The sequence below is a fragment of the Anolis sagrei genome, chromosome 3 (assembly GCF_037176765.1).
Source record: "Anolis sagrei isolate rAnoSag1 chromosome 3, rAnoSag1.mat, whole genome shotgun sequence".
NCBI classification, from domain to species: Eukaryota; Metazoa; Chordata; class Lepidosauria; order Squamata; family Dactyloidae; genus Anolis; species Anolis sagrei.
In genome coordinates, this window is record NC_090023.1 from 20,093,016 (window position 1) to 20,107,279 (window position 14,264).

At 42.4% G+C, this 14,264-nt stretch overlaps 1 protein-coding gene across 2 annotated transcripts in view; it reads right to left on the bottom strand.

Moving 5' to 3' along the window:
• The window catches only part of SESN3 (sestrin 3), a 76,647-nt gene that overhangs the window by 18,549 nt on the left and 43,834 nt on the right, over window positions 1–14,264 (bottom strand). For both annotated transcript variants that reach the window (XM_060771088.2, XM_060771089.2), the window contains exons 2-4: window positions 5,975–6,040; window positions 4,144–4,341; window positions 1,397–1,579 (exon numbers count right to left, since the gene is read on the bottom strand). In XM_060771088.2, coding sequence (XP_060627071.1) covers window positions 1,397–1,579; window positions 4,144–4,341; window positions 5,975–6,040 — 447 coding nt within the window. The remainder of the gene's footprint in view (window positions 1–1,396; window positions 1,580–4,143; window positions 4,342–5,974; window positions 6,041–14,264) is intronic.

Below are 14,264 nucleotides of genomic sequence, written 5' to 3' on the forward strand. Positions count from 1 at the left end.
TCAATCTGTTCGCCTTCATCCAGACCGACACAGCGGCTAAGCCCTGGTTCAGGACCTGCACAGCCTCCTTAGTGACAGGTGGGAAGGAGTGCTAGAGCTGAACATCATCCGCGTACAGATGACATCTGACCCCAAAACTCTGGATGATCTCTCCCAGTGGCTTCATGTAAATGTTTAACAACATGGGGACAGTATTGACCCCTGCGGGACCCCACAAGTCAATGGTTGAGAGGACGAGCAGGTATCCCCCAGCAACACCTTATGGGACCGTTCCTCAAGGAAGGACTGGAGCCACTGTAGAACAGTACCACCAAGTCCCATGTCCCCGAGGCGTCCCAAAAGGATACAGTGATTGACGGTATCCAAGGCTGCTGAGAGGTCTAGCAGAACCAACAGGGAAACACTCCCCCGTCTAGTTCCTGGCGAAGATCATCTACTAAGGCGACCAAGGTTGTTTTGGTACCACATCCTGGCCTAAAGCAAGACTCTGCTGGATCTAGATCATCAATGTCTACCAAGAATCCGTGGAGCTGTGAGGCCACCACACATTCCAAGACTTTGCCCAAGAAGGGGAGATTGGAAACTGGCCGAAAGTTGTTCCATTGGGTGGGGTCCAGTGATAGTTTTTTCAACAGCGGTTTTATAACAGCCTCTTTTAGGCTCGCTGTAAGGAGGCATTGACCACCACCTTTACCCTTGCCAGATGGTTCTTTGCAGACACAGTATTGGCTGCATAGAAAGATTTCCTTGTAGCCTCTAGTGCCGTGGGGTATGCCTTTAGATAGGCATTTAGCCATGTTCAATTTGACTCGTTAGGCTTTTTCCACCACATGTGCTCTAGTCTTCTCTTCATTCGCTTCATTGCTGCCAGCTCCTTGTTGAACAAAGGAGATGGTTTAGCTCGGCTACTTGAGAAGGGATGTTCTAGAGCGATCGTGTCTATTGCCCTAGTCATTTCCCTATTCCAGTGAGTAACAGGAGCATCGTCAGAATCACCAACCAAGGAGGAAGAGAAATCCCCAAGAGCCATCACGAATCCATTTGGATCCATAAGCCTTCTGGGGTGGATCATCTTAATGGGTTTGAGCCTGCCACTTTTGAACTCTCGTTTGCTGAGGTGTTCCAGTGAGTATCTCTGTAGATCTTAGAAAACTATTTCTTGATTTAAGTTGCTGGCATGCTGGCTTATAACTGAACAGGGGATGGGCCGGAGATGTCACTGCCTTGGTTCTTTCACTATTGGTAAACAACCAATAGTGAAAAGTATGAGTAGAGGTTCCAGGACTCTTTTGCCACCCAGTAGGACTATGATCAGATATAAAGACAACAATTTAAACACATGAAATTGCTGAAGTATTCTCCCCCCCCCCCCACCCCGGCTGATTCCACAAAATACCTGAATGTGCTCTTTTGAAACTAGCCAGGGTCGATGTGCAAGAAGCTTATTGATTTCATTCAGATTTTTCAGCCTTTGTGGAACATATTCCAAGCCATTCAGCCATTCTGGGATCCCTCCGGTCTTCAGAAACTCGTCCACATGCATGTTTATTAGGTAGGAACACTGGTGCCTGGCAGCAGCCTAGAATTGGAAACACAGAGACAGATAAGCCGTGTGTGGTTCATCTAAGGCTGCTTGCCTTCTAGGTAAGAGAACAAGAGGGTTTGAGCGTAACCAAAGAACCATGAATTAAAGATGCGCGCACACAAAGCCTACAAGAGATTTCAGTTGATTTACTCTGACATAAAAGCAAACAGGAGAGCAGTATTTTAGCAGGTGTGCATTCATGGTTACACTCAAAGTATAAATGGCTAATGTATATCCTGAATAGTTGTGCTGCACAGTGAGCATCAGCACAGAGGATGAATCGCTAGGGTAAGCTCAGCAGCTCCCAGTTCAATTCTTGTCTCTACTATGAATTTACTATGGCAGAAAGCAAGCCTCTATCATTCAGCTTCACCCCTCCCACCCACAATACAGCAACATCAATACTGAGTTATCTGATAGAATTACTGTTCAGATTGTGAGAGTCAGTGATATATCAATGCAGGGGACACCAAAGAGTCTTGCTGGATCAGGTCGAAGATTAATTCAGTCCAGCACTGTTTATCACAGTGGACAACCAGATACTTCCTGAAAGCCAACAAGTAGGACAAGCAGACAACAAACCATTCCGGCCACGAAAGTCTTTCACAAAACAACAAACCACTGTTGCTCATGTTCCACAGAAAGTGACACAGAAAATCAGATTTCCTCTGAATGAATACATATCCCACATGACAACCAGCTATTCATAGCCACATCCTCCATGAAATCAGTGGTTTCCTTTTGAACCCAGGCACAGTTTTAACTATCCCCATGCAGTGCCGGATTAGGGACAAATGAGGCCCTGTGCTAGTTAAGTTATGAGGCCTCTTACTTCAAAATAATCTAGAAGGCATGACTGATCATTTTGGGATAATTTCAGGTGATTGTTTTTGTCAAGATCTGGGGTGCATCTATACCAGAACTGCCATGGCTCCAGGCTATGGAAGGCTGGGGAACTGGAGTTTTAACAGGTTTTAGTCTTCTCTGCCAAAGAGTTGTAATAAGAAATTCAATGTGCAGATTTGATAAATGTGAATTTAATATGATGTGTGGGAATGAATGGAAGAATGTATAGATAGAGTTAATAATTTTGGAAGCACCAGTAAAATATTAAGGCCTGCAATAACTAATTACCTGCTTGCTGGACTGTGATTAAAACCTGCTAATAAGAGCTGAAAAGCAAACTGTGATAAGAACTGTGACAATGATTATTTCAAGTTAAGGAAATGTTTGCAACATTCCTTATGTTAAGAAGGAAATCAACATAAGATCAACACCAATCAAGAAGAGTCAACATCTGGCCAGGAAACTGAGATGGAGCCAGGATGGAAGGCGTCTATCATTAATTTACAACTTTGGGACTACGTCAACAGAATATTCCTATAAAAGACTCAGTCTAATAATGCTCAGGGTGGCAGACTGAGGAGTCTGTTCCACCCGCTATGCTCTGCTCCACGGGAAGGAGAGAGATAGTGTACGTATGGAGAGTGGCAGATTTGCACGGGAGCAGTCTGGTCACTTTGGGGCTTCTTTCTCAAGGGAAGAGGAAGAAGTGTGCTTCTGGAGTCTTAGATTTTGTGTAGGGAATCAGGTTCTGCTGTATGGAAAACAGAGATCTGATCCTTGGCATTGTGCTTAGGGAAAGGATGCATTTTGGAGTTTTGAAGTTTGGAACTATGTGTTGGCAGGTTGCAGGAAAGCAGGGCCTGGCCTAAGAGGTGCTTCTCCAAGGAGGGAGAAAATGGTATGTTACTATTTGAATGCCTGAGGATGCATCCATGTACACGTGGTGTGGATGTTGAGTGAAAATGTAATTCCCCTTTGTTTGTTCGTTAACCAATGTAAATTGCAAATCCAATGTAGTTGCATAGAATCTGTATGTCTAATGTCATTCTTTGTCTAAATGTTTTTCTGTAATCCGATATACCCCCTCACACTGGAAATTGCAATAAAAAGAACCTATGCTTTAAAGTTATTGAAAAGTCATTCATGACAGTGTTTTAGTGCTTTCCTAAACTATAAATCTCAGCATTCCACAAGACTGAGGAATGTCAGTTACAGTGGTATGAACTGCATTAATTGTACAGTGCGGATTTAGTATATGCTCACTCATGACTGCTGAGTCTGGCATCCTGAAAACCATGGATCTCATTTAATTTCTTCTAAATGGAGGTAAAAACAGTTTGGTGATTCCAGTACTAGACTTAGAAAAAGAAACCTTTCGGCATTGAAGCTTCCAGACTGACCTTGTGCAAATCAATGATATAAAATACATCTCAAAGAAAAACAGAACTATGTTACCTGGTCTAATTGAACCTTTAGTATAGAGGACATTCAGTTACTCTACATTATTGACCGTATGCCCATGGCTCTGGGTCTAAATCAGTTCTCCAAATGGTTGGTTTTTCTTAATAGCCAGACTCTGTTCTCCACCTGATGTGATTTCACACTGTTAAGGACTGAAACTACTTCCAAGATGCTAAAGTACATTGATTCTACAGTGAAGAAGAATCCTGCATCAGGGAATGAAATGAAGGCATACAATTTCTTGTACTCACCATGATTGCTATGTAGTGCCGGTAGGGCAAAGGAAGAGGCCCATCCATACGCAACACATAAAACTGGCTGCGGAGGAAGGACTCCAGGTACTGTGTGTGTAAGCTCATGACCCGGGTGATGTTATCTAGGCGTCCCGATGTAGAATATTCTTCCAAAAGCAGGTGCATACGTTCATTCAAACTGTTGGCTTGCATAACCTTTAGGGAACAAAAAGCAAGCAAGCTAAGGAGGATTTTCATTATTCAATTTTCATTGTGTTAGAAACACTCCAATGAGACACTCTGGAACTTTATGGAATTTTGAACAATATTACCCAAAATATTGCTATTACCAGGGCCATAGCCCTGGTAATACCTCCCCTCCCGAAAAGTTTCAAAGTGTTGCATTCCAGGACAGGAATAACCTTCCGACTTTAAAAATACAATACGCTGAATAGGAAAACAATCCTTTTATTGAAGATAAGTAAAAACAGCAAAGTAAAAAAGGCACTTTAAAGGGATAGGTAAATCCAATTAGGTAACAAGATAAGCAGGAAAAAAATTAGCTCAAGATAAAGTTCAGCAAAGTCCAAAACAAAGTCCACACTTCTTTAACAAAATCCAAAGAACCAGTAAATATTGATCCAAGGCATGAGCAGATAATCACAAGTCAAAAAACCAAACCAGGAAACAAGAAATCCTTAAGCATGAATCTTCAAAGGAGGGCTTCTCTAAGACAAGGACAAGAATTTAGCATGATTCTATATGATGCTTCATCTGACTGTATTTTTCCCAATTGGAACTTTTAAGCCTTTCCAAGCACTCAGAAACAGGTTTCGCTTTCCTTGAGCGGCCCTTATCTTTTTCTATTGAAGCCTGACAGAAAGCCGAAGGCATTGCTCAACCTGTCTGTTTTGACTAATTTCCGCCCACCTAGTTCCTGCAGGTACTGAGTTGTTTTCAAGCCCCAAATCCAGGAAACTCTCTGGGAGCAACTCAGGGAATAAACCATCATCCCTATACCATGTAGGAACATCCCCAAGGGAAACTACACTTTGAACAGGTGTCTCTCTGTAATTCTCTGCATCAATATCACTGACCAAACAATTGCCATCTTGAACCTCATTTACGTCATGATTTCCTCCTTTCTGTTGAAATTGTCCACAAAAAATCTAAAATCAGGACAGTAAAAAAAGAGCAACACTCAAAAGCAGGATAATTCCAGACAAGAATCAATCAGGGCCTGCTCACATCTCCCAACAAAGGATCCCCCCAGGCAGCAATAAGCCAGGCATTGAAGCTACAAGGCCATTAAATGCTAATCAAGGCGGCCAATTGCAACATTCACACCTGCCTCAAGCAGACAAGAGTTCTTTCTCCCACTCTGGGCATTCCACAGATATATAAGCCTCACTTGCCTAGTTTTCAACAAACCTCACAACCTCTGAGGATGCCTGCCATAGATGTGGGCAAAATGTCAGGAGAGAATGCTTCTTGAACATGGCCAAACAGCCCGGAAAACTCACAGCAACCCAGTGATTCCAGCCATGAAATCCTTCGACAACACTATTTGCACTGTTATTACTATTGCAAATTCAATAGAGTCAGTGTAGTATAGTGGTTTGAACACTGGATTACAACTTTAGAGAACAAGACTTGAATTCCTGCTCAGTCACAGAAACCCACTGTGTGAACTTAGTTAAGCCACATGTTCTCAGCCTCAGAGGAAAGCAAAGTCAATTTCTCTCTGAATAAATCTTGCCAAGGAAGCTGCAAAGTAATAAAAAATCAGAAATAATTTGAAGGCACACAACAGCAACAATGTAAGTTTATGTATATTTTAAAAACTTACTTCCTTTTCAGGTATAAAGGCACTTGGTCCTCTTGTTAAAGGCAGAGACACTCTGATTTTCTTTTCCTGGGAAAAAAGACACAAGAATTACCACATTTTCCCCAGTGTCGACCTGGATATCCAAGATTTGAGGAACCACTGACATAAATCATGACAAAAATGTCTGCCAAGCCTGGAAGTACTTTTAAGAAAATAATTCATCACTTCACTTATTAATGTAATGAGTTGGGAAAGCCGTGGCCTATATAGCACGGTTTTCCACACCAATCTTTTTTGGTTTGAACAGTATGGGTGTGTGTGTGTGTGTACAAAAACACCCACAGAATACTGACCTTGGTACTTCTACCAGAAATTGCATGGACAGCATAGTAGATAGAATGGAAATTGTTAGAACTGGACAGAGCTTGGAGGTAACTTAAGGCCCTTCCACACAGCCCTATATCTCAGAATATCAAGGCAGGAAATCCCACATTATCTGAGTGTGGGCTCAGATAACCCAGGTCAAAGCAGATATTATGGGATTTTCTGCCTTGATGTTCTGGGATATAGGGCTGTGTGGAAGGGCCCTTAGAAAAGGTTCTACATCCAGGCTGGGAATTCACAGAATGATGAAAACTGATTGAGTTCTCCAACAAGTTGTCTACCTCTTATATAAAATATCTCCTATAACTAAAGTTGCCAGTTCAGAATCATCTGGGGCACTGAGATTTAGGAGTATGTGTTCCTTATATGAAATGGCAAAACATCAACCTATTGAGAGCCATGGTGTTGTTATTACATGTTATGTATTAAGTATCAGCCACAGTGGAGCCCCCGGTGGCGCAAAGGGTTAAACCCTTGTGTCGGCAGGACTGCTGACTGACAGGTCAGCAATTGAAACCCAGGGAGAGCAGATTTAGCTCCCTCTGTCAGCTCCAGCTCCCCATGCGGGGCCATGAGAGAAGCCTACCACAAGGATGGTAAAACAACAAACATCCAGGTATTGCCTGGGCAATGTCCTTGCAGACAGCCAATTCTCTCACACCAGAAGTGACTTGCAGTTTCTCAAGTTGCTCCTAACACACACACACACAAATCAACCAGCTGCTGGCACTCAAACACACATACAAACAACATGATGTCTAGTTTGGAAATCAAGAGTTAGTGAAAGGGATTGTTCCCAGACTGAAGTGAAATAAGATTATTCCTTCTCACTTAATTTAGGGAAATAGGATAAATAATATTTAATCTAGCCAATTGGCTTCCCACCTGAATGTGGATTTAAAAGAAGAGGAGAGAAGAAAAAAGAAAGCTAAGTGAATATATAGACCTCCTGGAGAAACTCTGCAAGTTGCAGGAACCAACCAATTAATTCTTCAAGCTGTAACAAACTGCTGCTCTGCTGGCCAAGATGAATATTTGCATTCAACCATTTCTTCTTGTGCTGGACTAAGCCCCTCCAGAACAGTAGAATCTGTACATCTGGATATAACCCACAATATCTGGAGACTCATGGCTAGGATCTGAGATCTGAAAACTTTAACCACATACCTAACAAGAACATGGAATTACTCATTTCTTGCCTACCACATTTCCACAATACTTTCTTCTATACCAGCATTTCTCAACCTAGAGGTTGGGATCCTTGGGGGGGGGGGGGGGGTTGTGAGGCGATTTCAGAGGGGTCACCAAAGACCATCAGAAAACATATACTTCTGATGGTCTTAGAAACCCCTTTGGCAGAGAAGGCTGAAGATCTCTCCGCCTGTCCTTTTCCTTTTTGGAAACAGATGGCGAAGCCACCCATCAAAAATTACAGTTATGAAGTAGCAACGAAAATAATTTTATGGTTGGGGTCACCACAACATGAGGAACTGTATTAAGGGGTCACGGCAGTAGGAAGGTTGAACACACTGCTCTATACTTTCTCTTCCTCCAACCATGAGATTCCAGTTAAATATGTCTTGTTCCAATGGTTTCTTATTTATAACCCCAAACATCCACTTCTCCAATTCTAGTCTCAGGTACCTGGCTCTCTGTTGTCAGACACCTGTCTATTTCCTCTTGATGCCCTCTATGACTAAAACACTCTCACTCACCACCTGTGCCATGCCACCTTTCCCTGTTCCATTTAGATTCCTCAAATTTTAGCTTTTGGTTCCATTTCTGAGTACAAAATCCCAGTTTGCCATCCTCCAGTTAAAACAGGGATAAATAAGGACAGGGACATTCTTGGATGGATAAGAAATTGTGCCTTGTAAAAGAGGAATAATGTTGAAAAACAAAATGGGCTAGACCAGGAGTAAGTTCTAGTATAAAGCAGCTTCTCATATTAATGTGTCTTCTCATATACAATGAAATCAACAGTCTATAAATGCCTGTGAGAGAAATGTCTCCTTCCCAATCAATCTTAAAGGTGCGGCTGGATTCTTTTATGTTGTTTATAGTTAGCAGTCACGGGCAGCATAAGAGAACTGACATTTGGAAAACTTGCCTTTATGAAAGTAATTTGTTCTTACCACAGGCAAGTGACCATGCAATCATTCCCAGGCCGGCTATAAAACTGGTCAAGAGCATGCAGTTCTCACAAGTGGACACAGAACACATTCGAAACACAATGCAATTTGGAGAAGAGCTGTATAGTTGTTGCAGAGTTCAGTTCTTGGAAGGTTATTAGAAAAATTAGCTTTAGCAAGTTCCATAAAAGGAAAATAAAGGGGGAGGGATGAAGCACTGCCAAGTCAAAAAGACGTGTGTGTCAAGTTTGTTGAAAGGCAAAAGTAGAAACATAAAGAACTAATGCAAATTGTTTCCAACTGGTGAAGATATGGGGCAAGAAAAATCTTGCAAACATACTAAAAGTACAGCTAAATGTTTGCCCCATGGGAAAATTGCAATAGTCTGTTATTTACTTCAGCTTTTCTTCACCACTGGAATGCATAGGTGCCATGAGATTTCTTCACCTACTTCTTTTCCATTAATTATGAAACAAGTTTGAGGTTTCAAAAGTAGGTAATCTACTGGTTATAGCTTAAGAAAGTCTCTTAATTGTAATGCAACCCATGCCTCTTATGATACACCACTACTCATGTCAAATGAGTTATGACACTTACTATGTTTCTTAACTCTTTTCATGGAGCCCCCGGTGGCACAATGAGTTAAATCCTTGTGCCGACAGGACCGCTGACCAAAAGGTCGGCAATTAGAATCCAGGGAGCAGGGTGAGCTCCCATCTGTCAGCTCCAGCTTCTCATGTGGGGACATGAGAGAAGGCTTCCACAGAATGGTAAAACATCAGGGTGTCCCCTGGGCAACGTCGTTGCAGACGGCCAATTCTCTCACACCAAAAACACCCTCTTTTTCAACAGCATTAGCTATGGCTTTCAAAGCCTTAAAAAAAACCGATACTGTCTGTAGAAGTCCTGTGATATTGATGTCAATTTATCTCCCTTATTCGATTGATCAAGCACAGAGGAGACCAAACAAATGCTTCTTACTTCACTTTCAGAAAGAAAACCCTAGAAAGCTAGATAGAGGACTGTTACATCCCCTCCAAAACTGGGTCAGATTAGTGGGGACTTAGGAATTTTTGGGAAGTTCAAAGCTGTATGCGCTTCCGGTGATGCTGAACTCTTTGAATAGACTTGGGAGAGAGCATGATCAAAACAGATTGGTCCTGACTTAATCAGAATCTTATATGTAAAGGTAAAGATTTCCCTTTGATATCAAACCTAGTCGCATCTGTCTCTGGGGGTGCTCATTTCCATTTCTAAGCTGAAGAACCAGCGTTGTCCTTAGACGCCTCCAAGGTCATGTGTCCGGCATGACTGCATGTAGTGCCATTACCTTCCTGCCAGAGCAGTACTCATTGATCTATTCACATTTGCATGTTTTTGAACTGCTACGCTGGCAGAAGCTGGGGCTAACAGTGGGAACTCACCTCACTCCCTGGATTCGAATCGCTGACCTTTTGGTCAGCAAGTTCAGTGGTTTCCCAATGTGCAGCCGCAGCTCCAGTAGGTGAAACGAAACTGAGAAGCAAGACAGAATCTATACCTAAACTTGGATCAGCTTTAGAAGCTCCTCACCAGCTGTACATAGCTCCAGAATTTCACCATGACCACCACCCCATAAACCCACCTGAAAAGCAGGGGGCAGTCTTTGAAAAGAGGCAATGATGGTAGGAACATCACTTCTAGCCCCCAAGAATAGGCTTTCAGTGACTCAATATAATATACTAAGAGGCTCTTTGAGGTTTGCAATTTTCTAAAGAAAGGAATACATGCGACAAAAATTTGTATGAAATCCTTGGGGTTTTTTCTTCTATGTATATCCTTGAGGAAAGAGGGGACTCCAATGAGTTACATGTTAATTTTTTTTCTGCTACTGAAGGGAGTTTGTTTATGCAGAGTACAACTTCCACCCAAGCCACTGGGAAAAAGACAGGATACAAATGAAACAAACAAACAGGGTTTAGCCGCAACTGGCAGCTAGGGGTGAATCCAACCTCCAAAGGAGTTCCAACTCATCTCCACTTCCTCCACCCTGTTGACTTCGAAGTAGGCTATCATTAAATAAAGGCTATTAGGAGGCAAGATATCTTCAAAGGTCCATTAAAAAAAGACAGTCTTCCTAGTAGATTCTTAATTTATTTACTTATTGTATCAGAAGCAAACACAAAGTTTAAAAACTTGGCATTCTATTAAATGTCTTTTGACCAGTAGCTGGCCACTTGGAGTGCCTCTGGTGTTCCTGCAAGAAGGTCCTCCATTGTGCATGTGGAAGGGCTCAGGCTGCATTGTAATAGGTTGTCTGTGGTTTGCTTTTCTCCACACTCGCATGTTGTGAACTCCACTTTGTAGCCCTATTTCTTGAGGTTGGCCCTGCATCTTGTCGTGCCAGAGCACAGTCTGTTTAGAGCCTTCCAAGTTGCCCAGTCTTCAGGAGGGAGTCTCTCATTTGGTATCAGCCATGGATTGAGGTGCTGGGTTTTAGCCTGCCACTTTTGGACTCTCGCTTGCTGAGGTGTTCCAATTAGTGTCTCAGTAGATCTTAGAAAACTATTTCTTGATTTAAGGCACTGGCATGCTGGCTGATATCCGAACAGAGAACGGGCCAGAGATGTCAATGCCTAGGTCCTTTCATTATTGGCTGCTACTTCCCGGCGGATGTCAGGTGGTGCAATACCGGCAAGAGTGTAATTTCTCCAGTGGTGTAGGACAAAGGCACCCTGTTATAATGCGGCATGTCTCATTAAGAGCCACATCCACTGTTTTAGCGTGGTGAGATGTGTTCCACACTGGGCATGCATATTCAGCAGCAGAGTAGCAAAGTGCAAGGGTAGATGTCTTCACTGTATCTGGTTGTGATCCCCAGGTTGTGCCAGTCAGCTTTTGTATTATATTGTTTCTAGCACCCACTTTTTGCTTGGTATTCAGGTAGTGCTTTTTGTAGGTCAGAGAATGGTCCAGGGTAACTCCCAGGTACTTGGGTTTGCTGCAATAGGATTCCTTCCCAGGTAATCCTCAGAGTTCGAGATGCTTGTTTGTTCTTAAGATGAAAAGCACATGTCTGTGTCTTAGATAAATTAGGAATCAGCTGGTTTTGCCTGTAATAAGCAGTAAGAGCATCTAAAGCTTTGGAGAGCTTCTGTTCAACCATCTCAAAGCTCCCTGCTTGAGCGGTGATGGCACAGTCATCAGGATAGATGAAATTCTCTGTCCCTTCTGGCAGTGGCTAATAATTTGTGTAAATATTGAACATTGATAGAGCAAGCATGCTCCTCTGAGGCAGGCCGTTCTTCTGTTTTCGCCATACTTGATGAAGATTTTTTTAAAAAATGAATATATATATATATATATATATATATATATATATATATAAGATTTATTGGTTCAGAGCTGCAGATTTTTAGAGGTGGAACTGCATCAGACGCTGCCATTTCTTGGACCTCAGCCATTCTTTGATCACGGTATTCCAGGAAAATATGAACTGATGTGGTTGACATGAATAACAATTTAGTCAGAAGGAAAACAGCCCTTCTAATGAAATGCAGCCATTTGAGAATGGTTTGGGGAGAGCTGAACAAAATAAAGAAAGAATAATGCAGAGCTGTAAGAAAGGCAGCTGCCTGATACATGAAACATCAACACTGATTCACATAAGTGTGCAGAAATTGGATTATAAATAGGATGAGAAAAGAGCCTGGAAGAGTCAGAAGCTGAAATCATTTTATGTTTTTTCACATCTTCACTGCAAGGGGGTGAACTGGGCAGCCCTCAAGATTATGCCGAACTGCAACGCCTATAATTCTTCACCATTGCCTATGCTGGGTAAGGTTAGGAGGAACTTCAGTTCAATAACATCTGGGTGGTTGTACAGTAAAATCATTGAATCCTAGAGTTGGACGATACCTTGTGGGCCATCCAGTCTAACCCCCTCCCAAGAAGCAGGAAAACTGCATTCAAAGCACCCCTCACAGATGGCCATCCAGCCTCTGCTTTAAAGTCTCAGAAGAAGGAGCCTCCACCACAATCTGGGGCAGAGAGTTCCAATGTTGAACAGCTTTTATAGTCAGGAAGTTCTTCCTAATGTTCAGGTGGAATCTCCTTTCCTGTAGTTTGAAACCATTGTTTCGTGTCCTCATCTCCAGGGCAGCAGAAAACAAGCTTGCTCCCTCCTCCCTATGACTTCCTCTCACATATGTATACATGGCCATCATGTCTTCTCTCAGTCTTCTCTTCTGAACGCTAAACATGCCCAGCTCTTTAAGCCACTCCTCATGGGGCTTGTTCTCAGACCCTTGACCATTCTCCAGACCCTTGACCACATTCCAACTTGTCAACATCTCCCTTCAATTATGGTACCTCCTGATACTAATAGACAGTATGTTGTTTTTTTTAAAAAAAAAATACATCACAACAGTATTCTGTGGAGACTACTTTCTTCTGACCTTTATACAAGATAAAGATATTGGACCTTTCTTTAAAAAAGAAAACAGGGAAATGAACTTGTTTGGGATGTTTCTAAGCATGGTACATGGAATTTCACAACAGTATCTCCATTCATCAGGTTTAGAAAATAAACAGCAACCTTGGGCAAAGAGCTGAGAAGAGAGAGAGTAAGCCATTCTACATGCTTTGGCAATTGACAGGCATTCGTTAGGTGGCAGCACTAAGCAAGTTATTGCCAGAACAGGCTGCTTCATTTGCATGCAAATTCATGTTAGCAAATGCTCCAAAAGCCATAATAGCAAAGGGATCAAAATTTTCCTTTAACACCGGAGTCCTGGTCAAAACATGTAGCCAAAACTAGCTGTCCCACCAAATGAGTTAAGTGTGATATTCATATACTAAGGAATATAACATTTAACCCATGTAAGGGAGATGGTCCAGTTGGGTCTATAAGGATAGGGAAAATGTGTAAAATCCACCATCCCTGTAGACCAGTGGTTCTCAACCTTCCTAATGACATGACCCCTCAATATAGTTCCTCATGTGGTGGTGACCCCCCCTCCCCACACCATAACATTATTTTAGTTGCTACTTCATAACTCTAATTTTGCTACTGTTATGAATCATAATGTAAATATCTGATATGCAGGATGTATTTTCATTCACTGGACCAAATTTGGCACAAATACCCAAAACACCCATATTTTAATACTGGTGAGATGGGGGGGGGGGGTTGATTTGAGAGTTGTAGTTGATGGGATTTATAGTCAATCTCCCATAAAAGAGCATTCTGAACTCCACCAACAATGGAATTGAACCAAACTTGGCACACAGAACTCCCATGACCAACTATAATACTGGGAGGGTTTGATGGACATTGAACTTGGGTTTTGGAGTTGTAGTTCACCTACATCCAGAGAGCACTGTGGACTGACACTGTGATGGATCTGGACCAAACTTGCCCCGAACAGTCAATATGCCCAATTGTGAACACTGGTGGAGTTTGGGGAAAATAGACCTTGACATTCAGGAGTTGTAGTTGCTGGGATTTATAGTTCACCTACAATCAAAGAGCATTCTGAATCCCACCAACGATAGAATTGGGCCAAACTTCCCACACAGAACCCCCATGACCAACAGAAAACACTGTGTTTTCTGTTGGTCTTTGGTGACCCCTCTGTCACCCTCTCATGACTCCCCAGGAGTCCCATCCCCTGCTGTAGACCCAACTGGTCTCTCTCCCTTACAATCATCTTTCAAGGTTTCAAGGAGGTGGAGGTGAATACTGATCTAGAAGCTTGGCCTATACAGTCCGATTAATTTGCGCTGCTTTACTTTGAGCCCTTTTCTCATTTATT